We start from the raw sequence: 23,353 nt of genomic DNA, 5'->3' as shown, positions 1-23,353 counted from the left end.
ACCTCCCCACGTCCACCGCGCTCACCCTTACATCAACGCCGTCCCCACATTCCTTCAGAACACTTCCAACCACCCATTCGCACTCCCCTGGAACACTGAGTGTGCACCTGCCCTGCACGTGCAAGGGGGTGTGTCAGAAGCCAGGGATGTGTGGATGAAAACCAGCCAGTTCCCACCCTGGGAAACTCAGTCTAACGGGGGACGCAGAGCCTGTGACGTAGTGGAAACAGATACACCACAACAGGAAACCCCAAGAGGAAGGGAATGCGCTCTTCCACCCCATTATCATCATCATCATCATCAAAGCCACAGCTGTCCTCGGTGTACCAGGCAGCATTCAGAACGTTTCACATAGATTAACTTCTTAAACCCTATAAGGTAGGTCAATCATCATCCCCATTTTATTGCAGTTGGGGAAACTGAGGCACCATGGGGCAAATGACCTGCCCAGCTGGTTAAACAGTGGGGTGAGTCTCAACCCTGGCAGTCTGGTCCCAGGGTCCAGGCTCTTTATCACTGCACTCACCTCAATTCCACAAAGCCTTCCCTAAAATCCAACATTGACTTTTTTCCCCTTCCTGAGGCCAAGGCCCTCCTTGTCTACAGCACATATTTAAAGCCTCACAGTAACACTCTACTGGACACATTTGCACGGGTGCAGGGAGGCAGTTCTGTGTAGGGGTGAGTGCACAGGTTGAAAGAACAGATCTGAGTTCAAGCCTTGGCCCCCTGCTTAATGGATCCATTACCCAGAAGAAGTGACTTGACTTCTGTGAGCCTCAGTTTCCTCTTCTGTAAAGTGGAGGGGAAAATATACTTACGGATTTTTATGAGGATAAAATGAGATCATACGTGAAAGTTTCTCAGCCAGCGCCTGGCATATAGTAAATGCTCAGATAATAACTGCTATTTAATACTACTACTACTAATTAATATTTTAATGAATATAACTCTTAGTCCATAAACTCAAATGTATAAGAAATACCACATTTCTTTATGTTCTGTAAAGCACCTTCACTCTGACTCTGCTGGATAAACGGGCCATTCGATCTTCATTATTGGGGCCTCCCCCAGGAATGTGTCAAGGTCTGGGGTCTCTCACCAGCCGGTTGTCCCTGCCTGCAGGATCCCTTTGGGTCTTGGCTGTGCACCTCGTGCCTCCTTTGGACGCGAGAACCCTGGCCCCTGTCCCAGACCCCGTGGAGCCACACACAGCCACCCACTGTGGGGTCCAACCACTTCCTCCAGCTGCACCCACTAAGCGGCCCATAGTCCCAGTCCCATCCCTGGGATTCATTTGTCCCCCGTTTGTTCCTTGTCCTCAGAGGCTCTCTTCACCAGCCAGAACACCCATCCTAACCTTTCCTATTAGCTTATGGTTTTACAAAAGGCAGGAAGAGCAGCTGTCTTCAAGTAGATTCGGATTCCTGTCCTGCTAGGAGCTCTGAGGCCGGGAAACATAATGGCCTGGCCATCTGCTTGGAACTGGGAGAAGGAAAAAGTACCAGGAGCAAAAGACAAATTAGCGTCTCCAGAAGAGTAGCCTGCCACGTTAGCAGTAAATATGCCTAAGCATCAGCTCTTCTCCTAGCTAGATGTCGGAACCGCGGAAAGAGCTTTAAAAATACTGATGCACAGGTTCTCCCACTGAGATACTGATTTGGAGTCCGTCCCAAGCACCAGTGTTTTTCAAAGAGTTCCCCCGGGACTCAGATGTGTAGCAGGATTAGGAACCCTGGTTTTACAAGTGTCATGCATAGATCTCTGCCTCCCCTAACTAACCCAAAAACCTGGCAGCTAGAATCATCTTATATGGCCAACGATGGCACAGGAATGCTGTAGGGGCACTCAGCACCTGGCCAAGTCCCTCCATTTCACAGAAAGGAAAAACCAAGGTCCTCAGCAGAGAAAGGAAGAAAAAGCAGGAGAGCCCACGCAAGGTGCCAGGATGAAGGCAGCGATGCCGAGTGGTGGGGAAAAACCCCACCATTTTGTAACCAGAGGCCAAGAGGTATTTCGAGGACTTGAGGTCCTCTCTTGGGGTTTCCAGACCTGATTTCCTGTTGAAGGGAAAGGGAGCCAGTAACAGAAGGCTTGCTCTAACCAGGTGAACCTATGACATGGTACTAACCTCTTCCCCCAATACCAGGCGAGAGCGAGGCCAGCTAGAATCCTAACGGGGTCTTCAGCCAACTCATGAAAAAAAAGTCCCATAGGCATGAAACTCAGGTCTGGTCCTCTGAGGACCCGGTGCTCACTGCTCTAGTCTCTTGATGTGGGAACGCAGGACACAGCCGGCTCCGAGCTCCTCTCCCTACACAGCCCTTCACAGTGAAGGGGCTTCCAGCTTCACCTCCCACCACCAAAAGCAAAGGCAAGCAAAGACCCAGGAGCCAGGAAGGACGGGGGCTCCACTCTTTTGGGGGGGTAGGACCCATCCTGTGTCGGACGGGACATTTGCACACCGAGCAGAGGCCACCAGCATATGGGTTTTCACCGCCCCGCACACAGACGTACCAAGCCAAGACCAAAGATGCTTTTGGGCCAAAGCATCACCAGAACAGTAAGAACGAATCAATCACCAGAACCAACCTCAAGAGCTCAGCTCAACAACCAACTCAGCACCTCTGCTTCATCTCTCCTCTCGCCCCAGCGCCCCTCCCTGCCACGGCCCCACAGTCCCGCCTTACCTGGGATGATGGAGACCGTGTCCTTCTCCCAGGACACAACGCTAACATATTCCTGCACTGAAGAGGGGATGAGGCACTTGAAGACGGCCACGTTTCCACGCATTGACCTTTGATCCTCCACCCGGACGGTGTAGGGTTCCCTGAAAACTGCAGAGAGATGAGGGGGTGGGAAGAAGGGGGGTGTCACAAGGCTGGGACACGGTGGGGGCCCAAGAAGGGAACAGAGAGCCAGCTCAGCTCCCTCAGCAGCCCCAGGCCTCACCACCCACCCCCCATCACCTCCTCCCCCACCTCCCATTTAACCAGCCCAGAAGTTCTTGCCATGATCTTACTCCTGCCTGAGCAACCTCCTCCCTGCTCCACTGGACAGCCTACTCTCCCTCAGAAATATCCAGTCTCCCTCTGCAAGGCCCTAAGTCCAACTTCGAACCTTTCTAATTTCAGTGAGTATTTAACAAACCATTGGATTGGAGGAGCCTGAGGGCAGCACATCCAACAAGAGGATATGTAGGTAACAAGGAAATACAATAGAATTCCTCAAAGGAAACCACACTTGATTTCCTGCATTATGCCTGGCCCAGGGTGGCGATAGTTGGGGGCATGGTGACCATAATTTGCCGAAAATAAAAACCGTGACACATGACCTAACCACAGATTTTGTGCCACTTCAATGTGAAAGGTGGCCTGGGAAAAACAGAGTTGACACACAGAATTTTCTGGAACGGCTTGGTGGTTTATAAGGACAATGGAAGAGAATATTTAAAACTGTGATTATCTCTGAAAATGGACGGTCTCCAAGATTCTCCAAAACAAAGTATCCTTACTGTTTCCTCCTATCTCGACGCTGCCTACAGCCTGACCCCCAGGCTTGCCCCGCCTCCACAACTAGCTCTTCCTTCCCCTCAGCGTGTGCAGTGGAGGCCCCCTACCTCAGTCCCAGGGCTGGTTTCGGGGGGTGCTGTCACCTGCAGCCACTCTACATGTCAGGTCCCATGGGTGGGCTGGCTGGGCCTTGGGGGTGGGGCCCAGGGGCCGGCCTCTGCCTCTCCCTTGTCCTCCTCTGCTTGGCCTCTTGTGGGCTCACTCCATCCTTCCACCCCTTCTCTGCCAAGCAGGGCTGGTGCATCCAGATCCCCACTGCCTCCCGACCTCGTCCCTTAGCAGGCACCTGGGCAACGTGCCCTCCTGCTCTCCCAGCCACGGTTGCCAGGGTGATGCTCGGGGCCCTGCGGCCCTCTGGCTGTGCACCTGCAGCCCCTCTGGCTTCATCAAGAGCCGCTTAATTGGCTGTGTCTCCAGTCAGGCCAGCCCTGCCCAGCCTCCCCAGGCCCTTCGTCTTTCCCCGCCTCGGTGTGGTGATTGTGGTGGGCAAGAGATATAGCTGAGGTGGAGGAGAGGCGGAGATGGGGGAGAGGAGAGGAGAGCCACTCGGCCCATTCTCTGGGGCTGGGGGCAGGGCACCGCCCGTGGATGTGAGGAGAGCACGCAGGAGGCCAAGGGGGAGCGAACACAGGAGGGAAGCCAAGGGGAAGAGTAGAAAGAACTGGGGTTTGTGGGCACACCCCCTGGGAGGGTCCCAGGGGGTCCGCAGAGGCCAGCGGTGAGGAGCAAGCAAGCAGCCCCTGCCTCCTCCTCTGAGCCGCTGCGTGACCCTGCACCAGGGCTGGTTAGCCTTCCGAGCCTCAGTTTCCTTATTTGTAAAAGGACACAACAATGATGGTAATAGCGTGTAAAAGGCCTGGCCCAGGGAAGCACTGCGGGAAGGTTGCTTGTCATTACAGCTACACCTCTGACCCATGGGCCACGTGCCCTTGGGCAAGCCTCTTAACTTCTCCTCGTCTTAGTCCCTCATCTGTAAGAAACACTTTATAGGATTATTGTGAAAACTGCATCCTAACCCAGTGACAGGCACGTAACAGGAACCAGCCCGAACCTCCAGACGCTGGAGGCCAGAGCTGCACCAAACCCTTGTCTCAGGGCTCCCAGCCCAGCACCTAGTGGTGTGAGGGGAACAGTGCAAAGGACCTACTCCTGAAAAGAAGTTCCACGGGGAGGGGCGCCTGGGTGGCTCAGTCGTTAAACGTCTGCCTTCGGCTCAGGTCATGATCCCAGGGTCCTGGGATCGAGCCCCGCATCGGGCTCCCTGCTCAGCGGGAAGCCTGCTTCCCCCTCTCCCACTCCCCCTGCTTGTGTTCCCTCTCTCGCTGTGTCTCTCTCTGTCAAATAAATAAAATCTTTAAAAAAAAAAAAAAAAAAGGAGGAAGTTCCACGGGGAGCCCCAGGAGAGATACGCTGAGCATGGTCCTGGGTTCTAAGAGCTCACATCTCCCTGCAAGCAAGCCAACAGGATGAAGACGAGCTCTTTAATTAACAGCACCCACCCCACTTCAGCCCCTGTATATACCTGTTCCTAGCTACTTGGAAACTTGGACCTCTGAGAGGCATTCCTGAAGCAGAAGGAACCTGGAAGTCAGAGATCTTGCAGGATCTGTCACTTGGCAGGCAGGTTGGGAGGCCTTCCCGGAACCTATTTTTCTTCCCTCCCCCCACCCACACATTCATCAGGAAAGACGGCGCCTCCAAGCCTGGTGCCACCCCAGTGGGCTAGCTAAAACCCTACCTGTCCTCTCCCACCCAAAAAGCTCTTCTTCCAATTGTTCCCCCAACTTCAGTGCCCCATTATTATTTAAGGCACACCTTACAAATGATGAGGACACACTAGTATATCATGACATCCTAATTAAGAGCTGATTTAAGCCATTCCCTTGACTCCTGACCTAACCCTGAGAAAGGAGATTTTCTATTTTCTTTAAAGACAACAGTTGAAAAACCCTTACCTCCTTGCCTCCATCGACCCTTCCAAAGACCAAAATCCTTCACTGCTAAAATTTTCTATCATGACGTTTACCTAAATGCCTGTTCTCATGAGATAGAGTATACTCAAAGATCCATCAACAGAGGAATGGATAAATAAACACGGTAGAGTCGAACAATAGAACAGCTACACAGCTATGACAATGAACAAGCCCATTCAACGATGCCCAGCAGCAGGGGTAAATCCCACAAACATCATAGTGTGCAAAGGATTCAAGAGAATACCTACCATAGGCCTCCATTTATATAAAGTACAAAAATAGGCAAACACCTGTATTGTTAGAAGTCAGGACAGTGGTTTCCCCCAGGAGAAGAGTGACAGAAAAGAGCATGAGGGGGGGCTTCTGAGGGGCTGATACTGTGTATCTTGATCTGGATATTAGTTAAAGTTGGTGAAAATTCACCAAGCTATCTACTTATAATATGTGCACTTTTCTTTAGGTGTTTCAATAAAAGGGTTTTTAAAAGAAAGAACCTCACTGGCTGTGTTTTCCAGGACTCAGGCACTGAAGTGAGCACGGGATTTAAATGAGCGCTAGGTCAGGTAACCATCGCGTGGAGCGGGCACTGGGCAGGTGCCGGCAGCAGCTTCTCAGGGGAAAGTGCGGGCTCGGAGAAGTGTTCTCTTTGACTAAGGACATGCAGTAAGCGGGCAGCTAAGATTCCAAAGCACTAGAAAACTTTCCTCGAGAGATGGACTTCCTCCACGCCCCTCCCCTGAGCACAGCACACGGGCCTCCCCAGAAGGAGGGGCTCTGCCCGCTCGTCATCCTCACCGCCCTCCAGACGGAGCTCCCAGCAGGGAGCAGGTGGCTGGCACCTTACCTGCTTTGACGCGGATGTTGGGGCTCCGGATCTTGCCGGCTGCATTCTCCGCAGTGCAAAAGTAGTCATTGTCGTGGATAAAGCTATTGAAGGCGGAGGGGGAGAAGGGGTAGAGCTGCAGCGTCCCGTTGGCGTGGACGTGCCGGATGTGCGGCACGTCGTAGATGTCGTCCCCCGTGGCCAGGTACCATCGAAGGGCCGCGCTGGGGGAGCCCGCGGCCGGGCAGGGCACCACCACCCCCACGGAGCTGGAAAAGGTCACCTGCTGCAAGGAGTCATTTACAAAGTAGAGGCTGGTGCCGACATCTTCAGGGCGAGCTGCAGGGAAGGGGAGAGGAGAAGCTGGATTAGCCACGTTCTGGTAAGAACCTCCCGGGCCACTGAGGCGTGGGCCCCACCCCCACCCCCACTCGGAGTTCAAACACCAGTCGCTCAGGAAGCACTTCCCCAGCGCTGACTAATACCCCAGCCACTGGCCGGGTAGACAGGAGACAGTTCCTGCCCCACAGAAGCTTCCAGCCTAGCACGAGAGTGGCAAAAGTTAAAAACATCTCACTTTCCATGCCAAGCCAAGCCCACGGAGAAGAGACTGGCCCTCAGTGTGCTAGGTTGAAGGGTCCGAAGCCAGGATCCACTATTGGCATCCACTGTTGACATTAGGAGAGAAGCTGACATTGCTTAGACTATAAGCATTTATTGAGCACCTACTATATGGCAGGCAGGTTCACACCCACGACCTCCATTCATCTGCACAACCCTGACAGGAGCTGGTGTCACCTTTTCTTTTTTTTTTTTTTTAATCATTCCCTTCTATAGGCTGCGAATAGTTATGTGATGTGCCAGCGAACACGCAGCGAATAAGCAACAGAATTGGAATTTGAACCCATCTCTCCTAGGGAGGATCTTCGTGCACTTTCTATTGTACCATAGGGGGAAAGGTGAAGGGTCTCAAGACCATGCTAAGAGGAAGGAGGATGCTTGCTTGGAGCAGAGAAAACCATAGGAGACCCTGGGAGCGGGTCTTCCACCTGTGGAGGCCGTTCTGGGAAAGGCCCAGCCCCCGAGGGCCGAATGAGGACCAGCGGTGGACCGTGGGTGGATAAGATCTGGGTCGGGAAGCAAGAGACCCACCCAAGGTTCTAAACCTGGCCCTGACACGGACTGACCATGGTGACACTTGCCCTCTCTGTCCATCGGCTCCTTCACTTATAAAATGCTGGGGGTGGCGGGGGTGGGGGGATGGACAGGGCTACAAAGACCTCACGCATCTCTGACTCTCTGACATGTTCCCATTACAGCACCCCGTCACGCGGGAGAACGTGCTCAGGACCGCAGCTGCCTGACTGGGGCAGGGCCACCTGACCACGAGGACAGCTGTCTGCAACTCTCACACCAGCATGTGGCCTCAGGCTCTCCTGCCCAATGGGATGCAGCCCCGAATGGTGGAATCAGGCCCTCCCTCCCTGCTAAGGACCCTGCCTCCTTGAGATGGGCCACCTCGGAACAAGTGGGGACAGCCCCAAAGAAGAGAGGGCCCAGTCCCAGGTCTCCAGCTCCCACAAGCCCCTCCCTCTCCACCGGGAAGATCAAGGAGCAAACAAACCACTCTGCTGCTTATTTAAAGAACGTTGCAGGGAACCCAACTTGACCTCAATTTCCACAACTTTATGAGAAGGAGGAGGGCCTGCATCCGGATTGTATTAATATTCTTGGCTTAACTCTGAGCCGAGCCTCCAGGGAGAATATACCGGGCAGCTCGTTGAGGGAGGCCATTAAGCCTCATTGGTCAGAGCAATTCACATCATCTCATAAAAAGCCATGATGAAGCCATTAGAAGTAGTGCTAGAAAACACATTCATGGGCTCCTTGCTGGGGTGTCAGGGGGCATCCTCCTAGCAGCAAATGCATTTGCTGTCCCCATCAGGTACCGCACCCTTAGCGGCTGAAAGGCTCTTGGGGAGGCAGTGGTCTCACCTTTCCCTCCTCCTGCTCACACTGCCTCCCCTGGTGAGAGCCCCAGTGTTGGTGGGTGAGCAAGCCTGCTCTGAGGAGCAAGAAAGGGGCCCATCTTCTGAGGGGGAACCTCAGAAGCTCAGAAACATGCCTAACTCACAGTGGTTGGGTATTCTCTAAGATCAGGAAATCACAGCATTGCACAGGTCAGCAAAGAAGGCTTAGGAAGGCTTCTCTTAGGACCCAAATTTGCCAGGCTCCCCTTCCATGGGCCTGCTCACCTTCCGTGAGATTTCCTTATTGAGATTCATTCAACAAATATTTGAGAAGCATCTTCTACATGCCAGGCACTGTTGTAAGCACTTTACCTATAGGACTTCTTTTAACACTCCAACAACCCTATGTGCTGGGTACTACTCTCATCCCAGCCTACAGATGAGGATAGTAAGGCACTGGGAGATCAAAGCAACTTACCCAAGACCATGCAGCCAATGAGTGAGGGCTCTGGGACGCAGACACAGGCAATCTGAGCCCAGAGTCTGACTTCTATACAATTAGATGATTGTAACCATTGCAATAATAAAAAGGGGGCTTTCACCTTCCTCAAACACCACCTGGCCACCAACATCCATATTTAGATGGCCAAGTAGAGGATTAAAATACCTGCACACATAGATACACACTCCTCGTGGGAAGGGCCCCTGTTGAACTCGACATTTCAGACAATGCTTAGCCTCTGGGAGCAGGGACATCACTCCGGGGTTCTGGAGGCTTCCTGAGACAACCTAGTTAATCAGACACCCTCTCCGTGGCAGCTTTATGGATTGGGGGAGGCAAAAATCCGTCAAGGTACAGAAAGACTCTACACTGCGCCTGACAAATGGACTTGGTAAGCTGAGAAAGATTCCTGACAGAGAGGAATTCAGGAATTATCGGACTCAAGAACAGGGTGAGAAAATATTTATGATGTAGCCCTCAGTAATAATAATACCACCAGCAATGAGAACAGCCACCATGGTTTGCACTGTTAACCATAGGCCAGGCTCGGAGCTAGACCCATTATAGATATTATCTCACTTAATCTTCATGGCTCCCTAGGGGATGGTATTAATGTTATTTTGACCTCACAGATAAGGAAATTAAGACTCAAAGTTAACGAATTTCTCCAAAGTAATACAGTGTAAGTGCCGGAGCTGGGACTGGAGCCCAGCGTTGCCTTACTTTGGAGCCCAGGGATGGAGCTGCTCTATTGTGTGAACCACGCTGAAGACAAACCACAAAATCTGGTTTTCCAGGCTGGGCACCTCTCCCCATCCTTCCTTCCATCTCAACTCCACCCCAAACACAGTCCTAGTCTCCCGCTCTCCCTGCTGGAAATCCAAATCCGTGCCACGCCCCCACCTGCAAGACTGCCCCTTTCCCCAGGCCTCCTCTGCTCCCACCAGGAGCCCCAGCCGCGATGAGAGCAGCCTTCCTGCACTCTGAGCCTTGAGTCCTGCCAGAGCCAAGGACACGGGGTTCTCAACAACTACAAATGGGTAGATTTAATTGATGAATTGACTGGGATTGTCCAGCCACCTGTCAGGGCTGATGAAACAGCAGATTTATAGCAAAAGGTGAGTAGCCTCATATTTCTCCCACCTCGGGATGTGAGCTGCTGTCTTCTGAGTCTGAGGGAGCTGGGGAGGATGAGACACACCATTCATTTCTGCTTACGGCTCTGACAGTGCATTGCCATTATGAAACATCACCCTCAGGTATAAAACAATAGCATTTTGCACTTACGTCGTGCTCATACTTTACCATCACAAGGCACCTGTCAGCCCAGAATGCAGAAGCCCTCCAATAAACATTAATTTAGCCTCACCCCACCTGCCAAGAGAAAGGAGTGAACAGATCTAGAAAGGGGAAACTGAGGCACTGACCACCAAGTATCTCAAATCTCTGCCTCACGCCAAGATGAAGGTTGGCACAAGGAGCACCAGGGAGTGGCCACAGCAGCCATGGGTATGTTCAGTCACCCAGCCATAAAACGGGGAGTAGCAAGGGCCTCACTCCAACCTCATGGAGTCTGGCATGGCCTCTATCAGGGGAGGGGTTCCCTCCTTCTCAGGCCCCTGTTCAAATCTTCAGAGCAGGGACAAAGCCTCAGCAAGCTCTAAGAGGAGCACAGAAGTGTGGTACAATAGACAGAGCCCTGGTAGGAGTCGGATGAACTGCTTTCCCTCCTGGAGCTCACCCCGGACCTGCTGTGTGACCTCAGGCAAACCACTAGCCTTTCTGAGCCTCGATGTCCTCATTCACAAAAGAGAGGAACTGCACCATCTTACCTGCCCTCCGGGACTGCAGAGCAGGCAAAAGAGAATGCGGAAGAACTTGGTTCCCCATAGAGAGGATGTGTGACTAGGAGGGACAGGACTGCTATTCGCATCCCAGCGACCTCCGAGGGGTCCAGGGTGCCCACAGTTACTGCAAAGGGTGACCAGGGCACAGGGCCACTCTGCAGCCCTGCAGAATTCAAGACCCTCTTCCACCCCTCCTTCCCCTCAGCTGACTCTGGTACTCTTCCAGGCTCACCTTCCCCAGGTCCCTTCTAACCCCGGGGACCAGGAAAGACCTGTTCTTTCAGGAGATATTTACTAAGCCCCAGCCACATGCTCAGCAGAACCACAGCCATGGGAGGGAGACACCACCTTCCAGGAGCTTGTAAAGGAGATGGAGAACAGGAAAGGGTTAACCCAGAGCCCTGGGCAGTGTGCATGGGAAGTACCAGTTCTGAGGAGAGCCCCTTGAGGGGACATGTAAGTTACTCAGCAGCTAGGAGACAGCTTTGGGGATGGGGGCTCCAGCTGAGCCTGGAAGAAAGATCTAAATGAAGGCACTCCCACAGAGAGGCCAGCCTGAACAATGCCTCTGTGGCAGCCAGGGGACAGCATGTTTGGGGGACCCCACAGAAACCTTCCAGGTGAGAGCACTGGCTGGGCTTGGGGAGAAGAGGCAGAAACAGCCGGATTGGCATGTGGGCCCCCTCTGTGGTGGAAGGCAATGGGGGGGGGGGTTTGTAGGCTCAGCAACTGAGTTCATGCAAGTCCTTGTAGCCCCATGCCTAACTGCATTTTGACCTTACACTTATTTCCCTGAAGGCTTAGTGGCTTAGCTAATGGTGCAAGTTCCCAAAAGACAGGAGACTCACATTGACTGAGCACCTGCTGCGTGCCTGGCACCGGGCTTGCTTGTGTGCTTCTAGGACATTCTCTCATTTAATCCTCACACAAAGGTCCAAGGTGGTCCTGTTAGTCTCATTTTACCAGTAAAGAAAAAGAGGCTCACAGGGAGATTGTACAGCTAGAAGGAGCAGAGCCAATATTTGGTCAAGGTCTGTCTGGTCCCAAGCCCAAGTGTTTTCTGTCTCAATGTTGGAGAGTTCAAAGTTTGGGGCCTTAGGAGGCGCGCCCCCCACCTCGCTTCTCTGGAAACCAGTCCCAGTTTGGAAACCACATCCTCATGCAGGAAACTCCTACTTCCCCCTCAAATCTCAGCTGCTCCCCCCACCCCACCGCCGCCCCCAGCCCCAGCTCTTTATTCTCTGCAGACAGAAGCAGGCATATTTACAGAGAAAACGAGAGGAGGGGAAATACTTCATAAATAAAGAGGGAGACATTCAGATCAACAGCAAAGCTTCTTCTGGTCAAAGGGAGAAATGGATTTTTAATAGAAAATGGAAGTTATGGGCTTGGATGTGATGTGACAGACGCCCAGACTTAAACCCATTTAATCTTCTCTGCCGTTTAACGTGGAACACCACCCCGATGCCGTGTTTCAGAAAACAGGCTCCAAATCGCTGGGAGATTAGAAGCGTAGAAATAGCAGCGCAATATTTTTAAACCAGAAATCGCCCCCAGGCATTTGGGCTGCCCCCAGGGTCACCACTGAAACCTAAATATCCATCACATCCACTCCAGCGCTGGCCCACCAGCCGTCTGGCCATCAGGATTAGTTTGGCGAAGGAAACTTGACACCCCGCGGATTTGACACTCGTGGGCCCCCACCCCGCCGGCCTGGGCTGGGCTGGGGGTGTCTGGCCCGCTGAGGCTTCCTCCCAGGTGTCCGCCGAATTGTCCCCATGTCACTCACCATAAATGACAACCCAAGGGGACTGAAATATTAACACCTCGCCACCTCCACTGGGAGAAGTGAGTCATTTTGTTCTCTTCCTTTACAATATTTACTCATCTCATTCCCTGGACTTTTCAACCAGGTGCATCTGTCAGGGCTGGACCTGCAACCCGCACCCCAGAGACGGGCAAGAGCCGGCAAGGGGTGTCCATGCCTGGGTACAGCAAGTGGGTCCCCAGGGCCACAAGGGCAGGAGGAGTAGGTAGGCCTCCCTTGCAGGGCTGTGAGCTCCCTGTCCCTGTCACCACTCTCTCCCCTGGGCCTCGCACGGCACTGGGCACTTCGCACAGTGGTTCAAGGCCCAGACTCTGGAGCCAGGCTCCCCAGGTTTGAATCCTTGCTCTGCCACTTACAAGCAACGTGGCCTCAGGCAAGATAACCTCACCTCTGTGTGCCTTAGTTTCCCCATCCATCAAATGGGGTGACCTCAAGGGTTGTTAGGCTGGATGCGTTGATGTAAAGGACAGTTTCTGGTATCTCTGAGTGCCTGGCAGCACATAAGTATCTGTTGCTATTGTTATGAGTATTATCTTAACAGGCGAACGGTGGGAGTAAATATCCCACCACAAGTACTCACTACAGCACTAGCAACAACTATTACTTAAGACAGTTCTCGGATGTTATGACGTATAATCAGCTGGAGGGCTGGTTAAAAATGCAGAACCTTACCTAACAGGTTCACCACGGGAGAAACTATTTCTGATGCATGTGGTCCTCTGCCTACAAGTCAGAGTAACACTCCCTAGAGAAAAGTAGATTTGCCACACCAGACTTCGGTATCACCTTTTCCAACAGCAGCCAGTTTTCATGGGCTTGGCTGACAGGGCCTTAGCACCACGTTAATTAACTTAATTTGGTGATAGAGTTAATAAAATAATAGTGGTGTGATCAATAGCAACAAAGCATTGCAAGAGCCACATGCTGCTGCCCCCAGGCCTCACGCAGAGTTTTTTTTTTTAATGCCGATCTGGCCTGGTGAGTTTCTTGGGTTAATTTCCCAGGTTCATTACCGCGCCGCATTTGCACACAAAGGCTTTCACACAAGATATATTATCTGCCCTCACTCTGTTCGTATTCCACAGTTGGAAAAACTGGGTCCAGAGGAGATCCACCAGTGGGACCTCAGCTCAATCACCCTGTTCGTCCAAAACCCGGGTCAAGACCCACGAGACAGGGTCTGGCTCCTTCATCAGAAAACCTGCACCTTGTGTGTTGGCAGCTTTGAGACATTCCGAGTCTAGACCCTAGGGAGGAGAGGGGCAAGCCTCCCCAGACAGGGTCAGAGCATCTGCAGGCAATCTGAGTTGGTACTTGCCCCAGGACAAGATGGAGCAGCCCAGACCAAGTTCCATGCTTCCCCCCAAACCTAGCACACCTGCTCTACCACTTATCGCCACCATCACCATTTCTTTTTGCATCTATCTTGTGCCAGGAGGCACCGTGAGCAGCCCTTGCCTTGCGTTACGGTTCATTTAACCCCTACAACCACCTCTCATGTAGCTCCTGCACAAGACCCCATTTTACAGATAACAAAACAGGATGTTAGTTGGTGGAATGCGCACCAGGTGTTATATGCAACTGAGGAATCACTAAATTCTACCTCTGAAACTAAAAAAGAAAAAAAGGAAAGAAAGAAAGAAAAAGAAAGCAGGATGTTAGGTCAAGTAATCTCCTAGGTTTGTTCACACAGCTAACCGTGGCTGCATTTCTCAATGGGCACATCACATTCTAGACTCAGACGGTCTCCAGCGTGTGAACACACCATGAGCGGGGTTTCTGATGCAGGAGACCAATTTGGGGTATGACGTTTCTTATGTACTTGGGACTGTCCCGGGCTTTCAACATTTCATCCCTAGGACACCCTCCCACCCCCACAACTAAATGTCAGCAGCCCCTACCCTGGTCCTGGAGATGACCAGAAAGTCTCCATCGGCAAATTTCCCTAGGGAAGCTGTCCTATCCTGATGAGTAGCTCTGTTCCAAACGCCCGAGGCCTTTACCTCCCCATCAGAAACAGAGGCTTTTTTGGTTTTGTTTTTAAAGATTCTCAGCACAAACATAGTTCCTATAACTGGCAACCAGAAACCTGTAAGACCCAGTAAAGATCAGTCATCCTTCCACCTACAAGGCCCCTCACCACCGGCTCCAGGAGTTATGAGCCAACAGCTGACAGTCGAACAGACTCGTTAATCTCCCAGCCCCTGGTAGACAGGTCCTGGGAAGGGACGGCCCCTTATGGCCAGAAGGTCTTTCTAGGGAGTTGGCTCAGACAGCACAGTTGTCCCTAGAGAGTCCTAGATTTAGATGGTTAACGCTTGAGGGATTTAAGAGATTATTTTGTCCAATCTCCTTCATTTACAGATGGGGAGCCTGAGGCCCAGAGGGGCAGAGTAATTCACCCCAGGTACACAGCTCGCCAGTCCCAACTGGGAGCAGACCCCTGTCTCTACTGCTCTTTCAATTCTGGCCACCCGACCTGTAGAGCCCAGCAACGGAGGAATGGGGGGGGGGGGGCCTCGTGGAGAAAGGACAAGACGTTGATGGGGGAGGGGTAGAGCAACCAGGGGTGCTGGATGCCTGCGGGCGCGGCCTCTGGAGGGCAGACATCTGTCTGCAGATGGCCAGAGCATTGTCAAGTGGAAGAGGGCTTCACCTGCCTCTCTGGGGCCTAAAAGGCAGAACCAGGGCCAGTGAACAGAAGGCCCAAGAGCCAGACGTCTTGGCGGATTCCGAGGATGAGCTCTGTAATAGTCAGAACTGTGTGGCCAGAATGGGCTGCCTTCAGAGGAAGGGGTTTGCTGCGGCCGGAGGGGCTGGAGCGGAGGAAGAAAAGCCTCCTGAGGGAAAGCTGCACAGGGCGTCAGGCATCTGATTAGGGGATGGGTTCTTATCCTCAAAGGTGCCTTCCAACCTGGAGGACTTTTGCCCGTGGCAGTCATCGGATCTCTCGCTCACACCCCCAAAGCAGGTCCTGAGACCTGAGACCCTTAGACCCCATGGCTCTGGGAGGCCATCCCAGAAGCAAGGTGGCCATAACCCTGACTCAGCCACGTTCTCAGGGCCTATTCCGGTACTGGCTGTCACCTCAAATGAGGTCACACAAGGTAGGACTCTATGCCTACTGCTCTTCCCACAAAGGACTGTGGATTCCCAGCATGAGAATCACCCTTGCAGACGTGTGTCCAGAGGACTATGGAATAAACCCGCATCTGAGGACCTGGGGAGGGAGCCGAGGTAGGCGCTTCCCACCCCCACTGGACCCTGGGGCCACAGGGGCAACTGCCAAGAGGACGATTGCCTGCCTGGCTTTGCCTTGTCTGCTGTTCCCCATGTTGCTAGGAAAATGCTCCATATGTGGGGGGCCCAAGGAGCAGGGAGACAGCCACACACAGCTGGGAGACCTTCATTGTTCCTGTATGATGAAGTGACCGTAATTATACCCCACATTTCAGCAAAGGATTTATAAGGCTAAACGTGGTTTTACTGTGGTTTTTACATGTGTGTGTTTATAGGTTGCCCTGTTTGGTTTACAAAGCGTTGTCACATGATATACAATGACAGACCCCTCCTCCGTCTTGCACACACGTAATAACAGGTGCCCCGTGGGACAGTCAGGGCACCGTTATTTCCCCCATTTTACAGATGATGAAGTAGAGGTGTAGGAACTATTAGGTAACTTGCCTAAATTAGGCTGAGCTTTGTCATCTAGGTCCACGATGTTCTTTCCAACACACACACAGCGTAATGGATATGCAACCAGCATTTGAATAACTCTGTTCTCAATGAAGATGGTGGTGACCTTGGAAACTGTCATTGCGAGCATCAGGGAGAGCAAGGGCGCGGGGAGATGGGGCTGCACGGATGACGGGAGCAGCAGCTGGATGGCAGGGGTGGTACCCGAGGCGAATGATGTTCACGCGAAAGCGGCACTGGACCAACATCTGTTAAACAGGGCCCCCAGCCACTCCTGCACTCGTGGACCCACAGGTCACAACCTGCCATGGGCGGCACTTGACCTCTGGATCCTATGCTGCTTCCCTGTGGCTGACTGGGTCATAAAGGGAGAAGTGGTCCAGGGACCCCCAAGGTCATGGGCTATCAGGGGTGTTCTCTATACACAAAACTACCTGCAAAACAGCGAGGCTCATCCCAGCAGGGAGAGACACAGAAATCTATCCAGCTACAAGGCATGGGGGCTGACCCTGTGGAACCCATTTATATAGGTGCTATGGCATTAAATCTAAGATAGTTCTTACTCTGTCCAACCATAGTAGAGATTTAACAACCAAGCCCGGCCTTCCTTTGGCAGGTGCGCGACTAGCCTTTGCCTCACCCTCAAATCCAAGTCCAGAGCCAACCTCTGCCCTCATCTCTTTTCCACTGGTGGTTTAGCTTTGGTTGGGGAAAGGGAGTGTGTTGGGTTCCCCAGGGACACCCAGATGCCTGCATGGCCTCAGCTGTCTCGCTGAGGATGGGTCCTGCAGGCTACCAGGCTAGGTGACAGAAGGAAGCAGTGATGTCCCCTGCCCCAGCCACCACACAGTCTTACTGCTACAAGTCTGAGCCACTTGGCTTGGCCAAAACTGCAGCTGATTGATTCAACTACTCAGGACAGGACCTGCTGATCCATTCAGAGGTACGGGCAGAGGGAGGAAGATGGGAGCAGGAGCAGTGCAGGAAAAAAGAAGAGGTCTAGCATTTATTGAGTACCAACTACATTCTGGCTACTTTATGTGTATTATCGCCTTTAACCCCAATTAATAGCTGGAGAAAGGCTCAGAGAGACCCAAAGTCACGTATCTAGTAAGTGCAGAGCCGGGATATGAATGAAGGGTTTGCTCTGACTCCAAATTTCCACCACACCAGTGAGTTGCAATCTTTTTTATTTTTCTTTACAACCCCAGCATATGAAAGGCTCTGATCAAAAGAATTGGGGATGGAGGGACTCGAAGCTCTGCCTGCTGGCCCTCCCTTCTCTACCTCCAGCCCAACCCCAGGCTCTACCCAATGCCAGGGCCCTCCCATATCATTAGATATGCAGAAAAAAAAAAAAAAAAAAAAACAACTCTGGGAGGCCTTGGAGCCGCACCTGCCAGGGCAGGATTTGCTCCTGCCCCGGAAATGCAGACAAAACCATTCCCGAAGCCACATTCCCACTGCAGGCGTCCCAGCTGGCTCCCTGGGAAGGAGCACTCCAGCTGCCCTGAATGTTTGCTCCTAGAGAAGTACTCCAGAACTTCCCTCCGTGACCCGCCCCCCTGCGCCCGCCTTCCCGCTGAAGCTGCCTTAGCAATGTTAGAATAAGCAGCCCAAGGGCCCTTCCCTCCTCTCTCAGGGACCTCAACCCCCTCCAAAGCTGGAAGTCCACAAACCTTCCATCACACCTCTTCCCATCAGTTGCTGCTTCTCCCACTACTGACCACAGCCCTAAGCGCCCAGCTTCCTCCATCCTGAGGACACACTCTCCGGAAGTCTGGGGCTGGCCCTGGATTCCCACAGCAGGCGTGCCCCCACTCCTCAACCCGCTTCTTCCTGCAGCACAAGAGGGACAACCCACACCCCAAGCTGGTCTGCCTTAGGGTGTCTCTGCCCATCCCCGCTCATCTTACCCCAAAAGCAAGCTCCAGGGCTGCCTTACCAGGTGAGCTCAGCGCCGAGCCCCTGTAGGCCTCAAACTCAGAGGCGACAGAGAAGCACTACCAAAAACACCAGAGTTCTTCCCACTCCCGCTCCACCCCCCTGCCACGCAAATCAAGAGGCTACTCATACAGAGAGGGCCAGGCTCTTGGCCTGGCTAGGTCAGCATGCAAATCTGTATGCAAATCACATGCAAATCTAGGGCCTGCCCTTGGGTTCCTGGCACCCTGCCATCTCTGCTGACAATTGCTCACCCCATTCAGGCACCTGGGTCCCGGCTAGATTTCCCGGGGTCAGGGCTGAGAAAGCACTTTGGGACCTGGGGGGCTCCTCCTCTTGACTGCTTCAAATGTCTCCAAGAAACACCTCTTCCAAGATCATGTGGGAGGGAAGAATCTCTCAGCCTGGTATCCCTACCCCTGAAAAAAACGCTCTCTGAACACCCACCCTCCCCTTCAATTCATCCACAAATAAAATCCACCTTCACCAGGCTGAGTAGGGGACCGAGCAAGTGACAGGCGTGGAGTTCCTGAAGACATGGAGATGGCAAACGGGGTTTGAGGTCTGCACCCCTCTGTCAAAAGTGAACAGTCCAAGAGGTGCTCTCGGGTAGACTCCCACCTGCTGTCTTGGGCTCCCAGTCGGCCTGTTTGGGGGCTTGCTTGTTTAGCAAAGCACTGCTGGGCCAAACGCCCGTTCGCTTGCCCACCTCCTTCCCTGTTCCTCAATTTAAGAGAAACAAGCCTCTCCAGCCAGTCTCCTGGGATCTGCTCAACTTAAGCGCTGCCTTTAGGTCAACTGCTTACTTGCTTTTTGTTTCTAATTGAGCTCCCCTTTCTGCTGCAGAGATATATTAAAGGCAGCTGACTTTGATGCCCAGAAATAAGAAACATCTGAAAGGTTTGTCGGGCATGATGGCAATTCCATTCTCCCCCACGTTATTCTAGCAACTGGGGCCTCTCTCCCCACCTACCCCTTCCCCAGGCTCACCGGTCCTTCACCTGCTTCCCCGAAGTTGTGTCTGCCATTTCAAGATTTTCAAAACACCTTCCGCCAGCGTCTCCCCTGCCCCACTTCTAATTAGACACCAAACAGAGTGTTAGAGATTTTCTTAATGGCTTGACGAAGTCTTTTAATTCGGTCTTCTCAAGAGAGAAGAACCGTGAGTCCCCATCCGAGAGGCTGGGGTGGGAAATGAAAAAAATCAATGCAACCCATTATTTTGGCTTTTAGAAAACAGGAATTTTAGTGCCGGGGAAGCTTGTTCTTTTACACAGTAAAAATGCAAATGCAGGGCAACACAGATGCTGGCCCGCTGGATATAACAACGGAGAGAGCCTCGCCGGGGTTCATCTGGCCGCCCGAACCTGGATTTGTTTGGGCAATAATAAGGCAGTTATTGGAGACTCGATAACCGATTATTAAAACACCTTCCCAGTTCAGTTCTGGGGAATCGGTCTGATCTCCGGCTTCATCAAAAAAAAGGTATTTCGAGAGGAATGGAAATAACAGAAGCTTAAAACACATTCAATAACTGCTTAATTCCATCCAGAGGACGCTCTATCCCATCTTGTTTTCTTCTCTCTCTCTGCCTCCTCCCGCTCCTCACAGATGGACGTACAAATTATTGCAGGAGGATATTGTTTTCTGTAACAGGCTTGAACATTCACATTTACATTTTCCTTGGTGCCGTGGGGGTGACTAGCAACGAGAGAGAAAATGCACCCAGCCCCATCATCCCCCCCCCACTTCCCGCGTCACATCTTGCCCCAGCCGCCTCTGTCAGCCCCCACCACCGTGCCACCCCAAGCAGAACAGGCCCCAGGGACCAGCCTGGCACCTAAGACCCAATTAGGCACGAAGGGGAAGAAAGGCCTGCCTGGCGAATTGCCCTGGCATCCAACACAGATGCTGGAGCCTCTGAATGGCAGGGTCGTGAAGCCTCTGCCGACCAAAAGGCCACCGAGGTGCCACCTCACCTGCCACCTCCAACCTACCCACAGGCCCAAGGCCAGTGGCAACTTCCTTCTCAAGTTGGAAAGGGTTTTGCCCCTCATGCTGTCCTGTCGCCTTCTGGGCCTTTCTCCACCGGTCCCCCCCCCACCCCCATCTGCTTCCTCCCTATCAAATAGCTTGGGCTTCATTTATTAATGCCCAGCTTCTGGAAGGGGGGAGGGCTGCGTCCTTCAGGTATTTGCTAAGGGACAGCCACTCCTGGGGAATGGGCTACTCTGGAAGAAGTGGGGGACTGTGGGGAGCGCAGGGCCGAGGACAAAGCTGGGTAAGAGTGTGCAGAAGCTCCGGCCTGTGCTTTCTCGCCTGACAAAATGGAAAGGGGGTGGGGGGCAGAGAGAGAACTAGCGAGAGAGAAAGCTGCCGCTCCTCACCTTATGTATTTTTAATATTAATGTAATTAAAGCTGCAAGCCGAGCCAGCCTGTGGGGGCGGAGGGAGGCAGGAAGAGCCTGGGGAGAGGGAGCCTGGGGTGTGGGGAGGGGGGGTGGGGGGTTTGAACAGGAGACAGGCTTCTTGCTCCGCTAAAGTGGGAGGAGAGGGTGCTGTGCAGGGGACAAGGGGTTAACCAACCTAGACCAGCCTTGGCGTGTCACCCAGTGGGCCCCATTGGGTCTGAGAAACTCAACTACTTAGTCCACGATTCAGAGGCCACCTCTCGCCCCGCACCCTGATCTCTAGGCAAACCCCAGCAGTATGTTGGCCTTCAGTCTGGCCTTACCCAGGCGGTATTTACAAATAAAATAAGGGTCACCCTCCCCACCCCACCCCCGCCCCCAAGCCGGGAGATACTGCAGTCCGCTCCGGCAGGTTGCAGACTCCAGACCCCTGGGGGCATCGGCATGGAAAAACTAGACCCCTCCCCGAGCGCCAACCCTCCTATGGATTGCCCTTCCCCCATCGCCTAGGGGTCAAGAGCTGCGGCTCGGCCTGGGCCACCCGCGGGGCAAGGGGGGGGGTGGGGAGAAGTCGCCCCCAGGGCGCGAAGGAGAAAAGTTAGAGGACTGAACAGGTAAAGCTGAGCTGGTACGAGCGTGTGTGCTCCGCTGCGCAAGGGCGCGGAGTTCGGCCGCCTCATCTCCCGCCATCTGCGCGCCCCGGGGCACGTCCTCTGCGATAGCCTAGAAGCCCTAACGCCAGCGACAGCCTGGTCCCGACTCAGTGCCCAGGTGACTCTGGTCGGAAATGTCTGCCCCCCTCCAACCCCCAGTCCCGGCTACCTCGAGGATCAGGTGCGCAGCGCCCCAGCAGCAGGTCTGGACATGCCGGACACCTGGGCCCACCCCTAGCAACGCCTTCTCTCCGGGGAAAGCGACACGCCTCCCCCCACAAACTGAAGACTGTCCCCATGTCCAGCTGACCCGGCGCGGAAGCGGAGAGTCTCGCACCTTGGGGCGCGCTGCCCGAGGTGGCCCGGGCGGCGCAGCGAAGCCGGGGCGAGTGCCGGGGGCGGGGGGGCGGGGGGGGTGAGGCGGGGCTGGGGAGAAGGCGACCTCTGGGTCTGGAGAACAAACTTGCCATTCGAGGGACCCCAGCTCTCGGAACCCCCTGCCCTCCCCGCCCTGCATCCAGCCAAGGCGCGGATGAGCGCCATGCGGTGCTGCGCGGGGGGTCCGAGGCGGCGGAGGGGCGCAGGGCGGCGGAGGAGGAGTAAGCGGCGGAGTCCGAGGCCCGAATATGCGAGGACTCCCGGGAGACGAGTCACGGCCCGAGGAGCCCTCCACTCGGAGGGCACCCCGGGGTCCCAGCGCCACCAAGCCGCAGGAAGCGGGCAAGGGGCTGGGGGAGGGGTCCGGGGCAGAGCTACGGCCCGGCCGGGGGCGGAGAGCCCAGGGCTTCCTCCACCACCACCCCTGCGGGCGCGCCCCAAAACGGCAGGCGCGGGGGACCGGCCGAGCGGTCCAGGGCACACTCTCACCTGACCTCCCTCCGAGTGCCCGCCCCGCCCCCGCTGCGCCCCACCCGGGGCCAGACGCCGAGGTCGGTCCCCCCGGGCACCTGGAGCCCGCAGGGCACCCCGCCTCGCCGCCACCCGCGCGCACCCCGGCCCCGCCGCCTCCGCCGCCCCGCCGCCCGCGCGGGTCTCACCTTTGTGTAAAGAGTCCAGGAGCAGGAGGAAAGTTACCAGCCACATGCCATAAAGAGGCCCTATTCTCCGGGGAGGTGGTCCTGTGGCCGGCCGTGCGGCAGCGCCTCTCCCCCGCTCAGCGCGCTCCCAGCCGCCCGCACTCCGCGCCCCGCTCTTTCTGCTCCTCAGCCCAGCGCTCGGCGGCGGCGGCGGCTCCTCCCTCCTCGGCTCCCCGGCTCCTGTCATCCGCGGGGCTGGGCTAGGCGGCCGCTCTCCCCGCCCCCCCGCGGCACCCCGGGTGGTGAGCGCCAGCGCGAGCCCGGAGCCCGGCCGGCCCCCAGCCCCACGAGCCCAGGGACTGGGCCGGGGGTCGGGACCATCCGGCCCTCGCCCGGATTCGCCGTCCGAAAAGATGGGGGCCCCTGCCACCCGCCGGCTCGGAGCCTGTGGTCGCACACAGACATGTGTCATACGTGTGCCAAGAGCCCGCCATGCTCGGGCCAAGGAGGCCCTGTGTCTCCCGGCTGGCTCGGTCACCTGGGGCCAATGCTTCCTGCCTCTTTCTGACTCAGTTTACCCCTGGACGCTCGGAATAAAACCCAGACTAAGAGCCTTTGGTGGCCCCCGGAGCTACTCCCCACCCCAAAGCTCAAAGCTGCATGCCCTTCCAACCCCCCTAGTTCTGCTAGCCTGCCTCCTGGGGAGCCTCCGCTGAGTCCAGCCACCCCCACTTCCCGGCCGAATTGTCTTCAGCACTTGGCACGTTGTGCTGATTTAAACACTTATTTAGGATAAATAGTTTAATGTCTGCTCTACCTCGTGGGTCTACCTCCTTTATCTTCACCTACCCCACCCCCACAGCTTTCTCACCAGGCAGAAATTGGTTTATTCCTTATACCAATCTGCATAAAGTTGGCATGGAATTGAACAGAGCTCGAGTGAGGGCATCTCAGTTACAAAATGAATGCTGAGGACCTGCCGTATGCCAGGCACCGAGTTTGGCCCTGGGGACAAAGGCACGGCAGTCAGGTCTGCTGGGACAAGGTTGCTATGGTTAAAAAGCTCTCCTTATGTTGGTATTTCCAGAATAAGGGCCCACACAGGATCCAGAGAAGGG

At 54.4% G+C, this 23,353-nt stretch overlaps 1 protein-coding gene across 2 annotated transcripts in view; it reads right to left on the bottom strand.

Annotated features, from left to right (window-relative positions):
• DSCAML1 (DS cell adhesion molecule like 1) overlaps nt 1-22,434 on the bottom strand; it is a 339,830-nt gene extending 317,396 nt beyond the window's left edge. The window contains exons 1-3 of one of the 2 annotated variants that reach the window (XM_036104458.2): nt 22,257-22,434; nt 6,390-6,707; nt 2,691-2,837 (exon numbers count right to left, since the gene is read on the bottom strand). In XM_036104458.2, coding sequence (XP_035960351.2) covers nt 2,691-2,837; nt 6,390-6,707; nt 22,257-22,302 — 511 coding nt within the window. In that variant the 5' untranslated portion in view covers nt 22,303-22,434. Of the gene's footprint in view, nt 1-2,690; nt 2,838-6,389; nt 6,708-21,388; nt 21,504-22,256 lie in introns of those variants that run through there. The other variant, XM_078058936.1, reaches the window with a different exon arrangement.
• Nucleotides 22,435-23,353: the final 919 nt, after the last annotated feature.

This window comes from Halichoerus grypus, chromosome 11, assembly GCF_964656455.1.
Source record: "Halichoerus grypus chromosome 11, mHalGry1.hap1.1, whole genome shotgun sequence".
Lineage (NCBI taxonomy): Eukaryota > Metazoa > Chordata > Mammalia > Carnivora > Phocidae > Halichoerus > Halichoerus grypus.
This window is presented reverse-complemented; position numbering and strand designations above follow the sequence as displayed.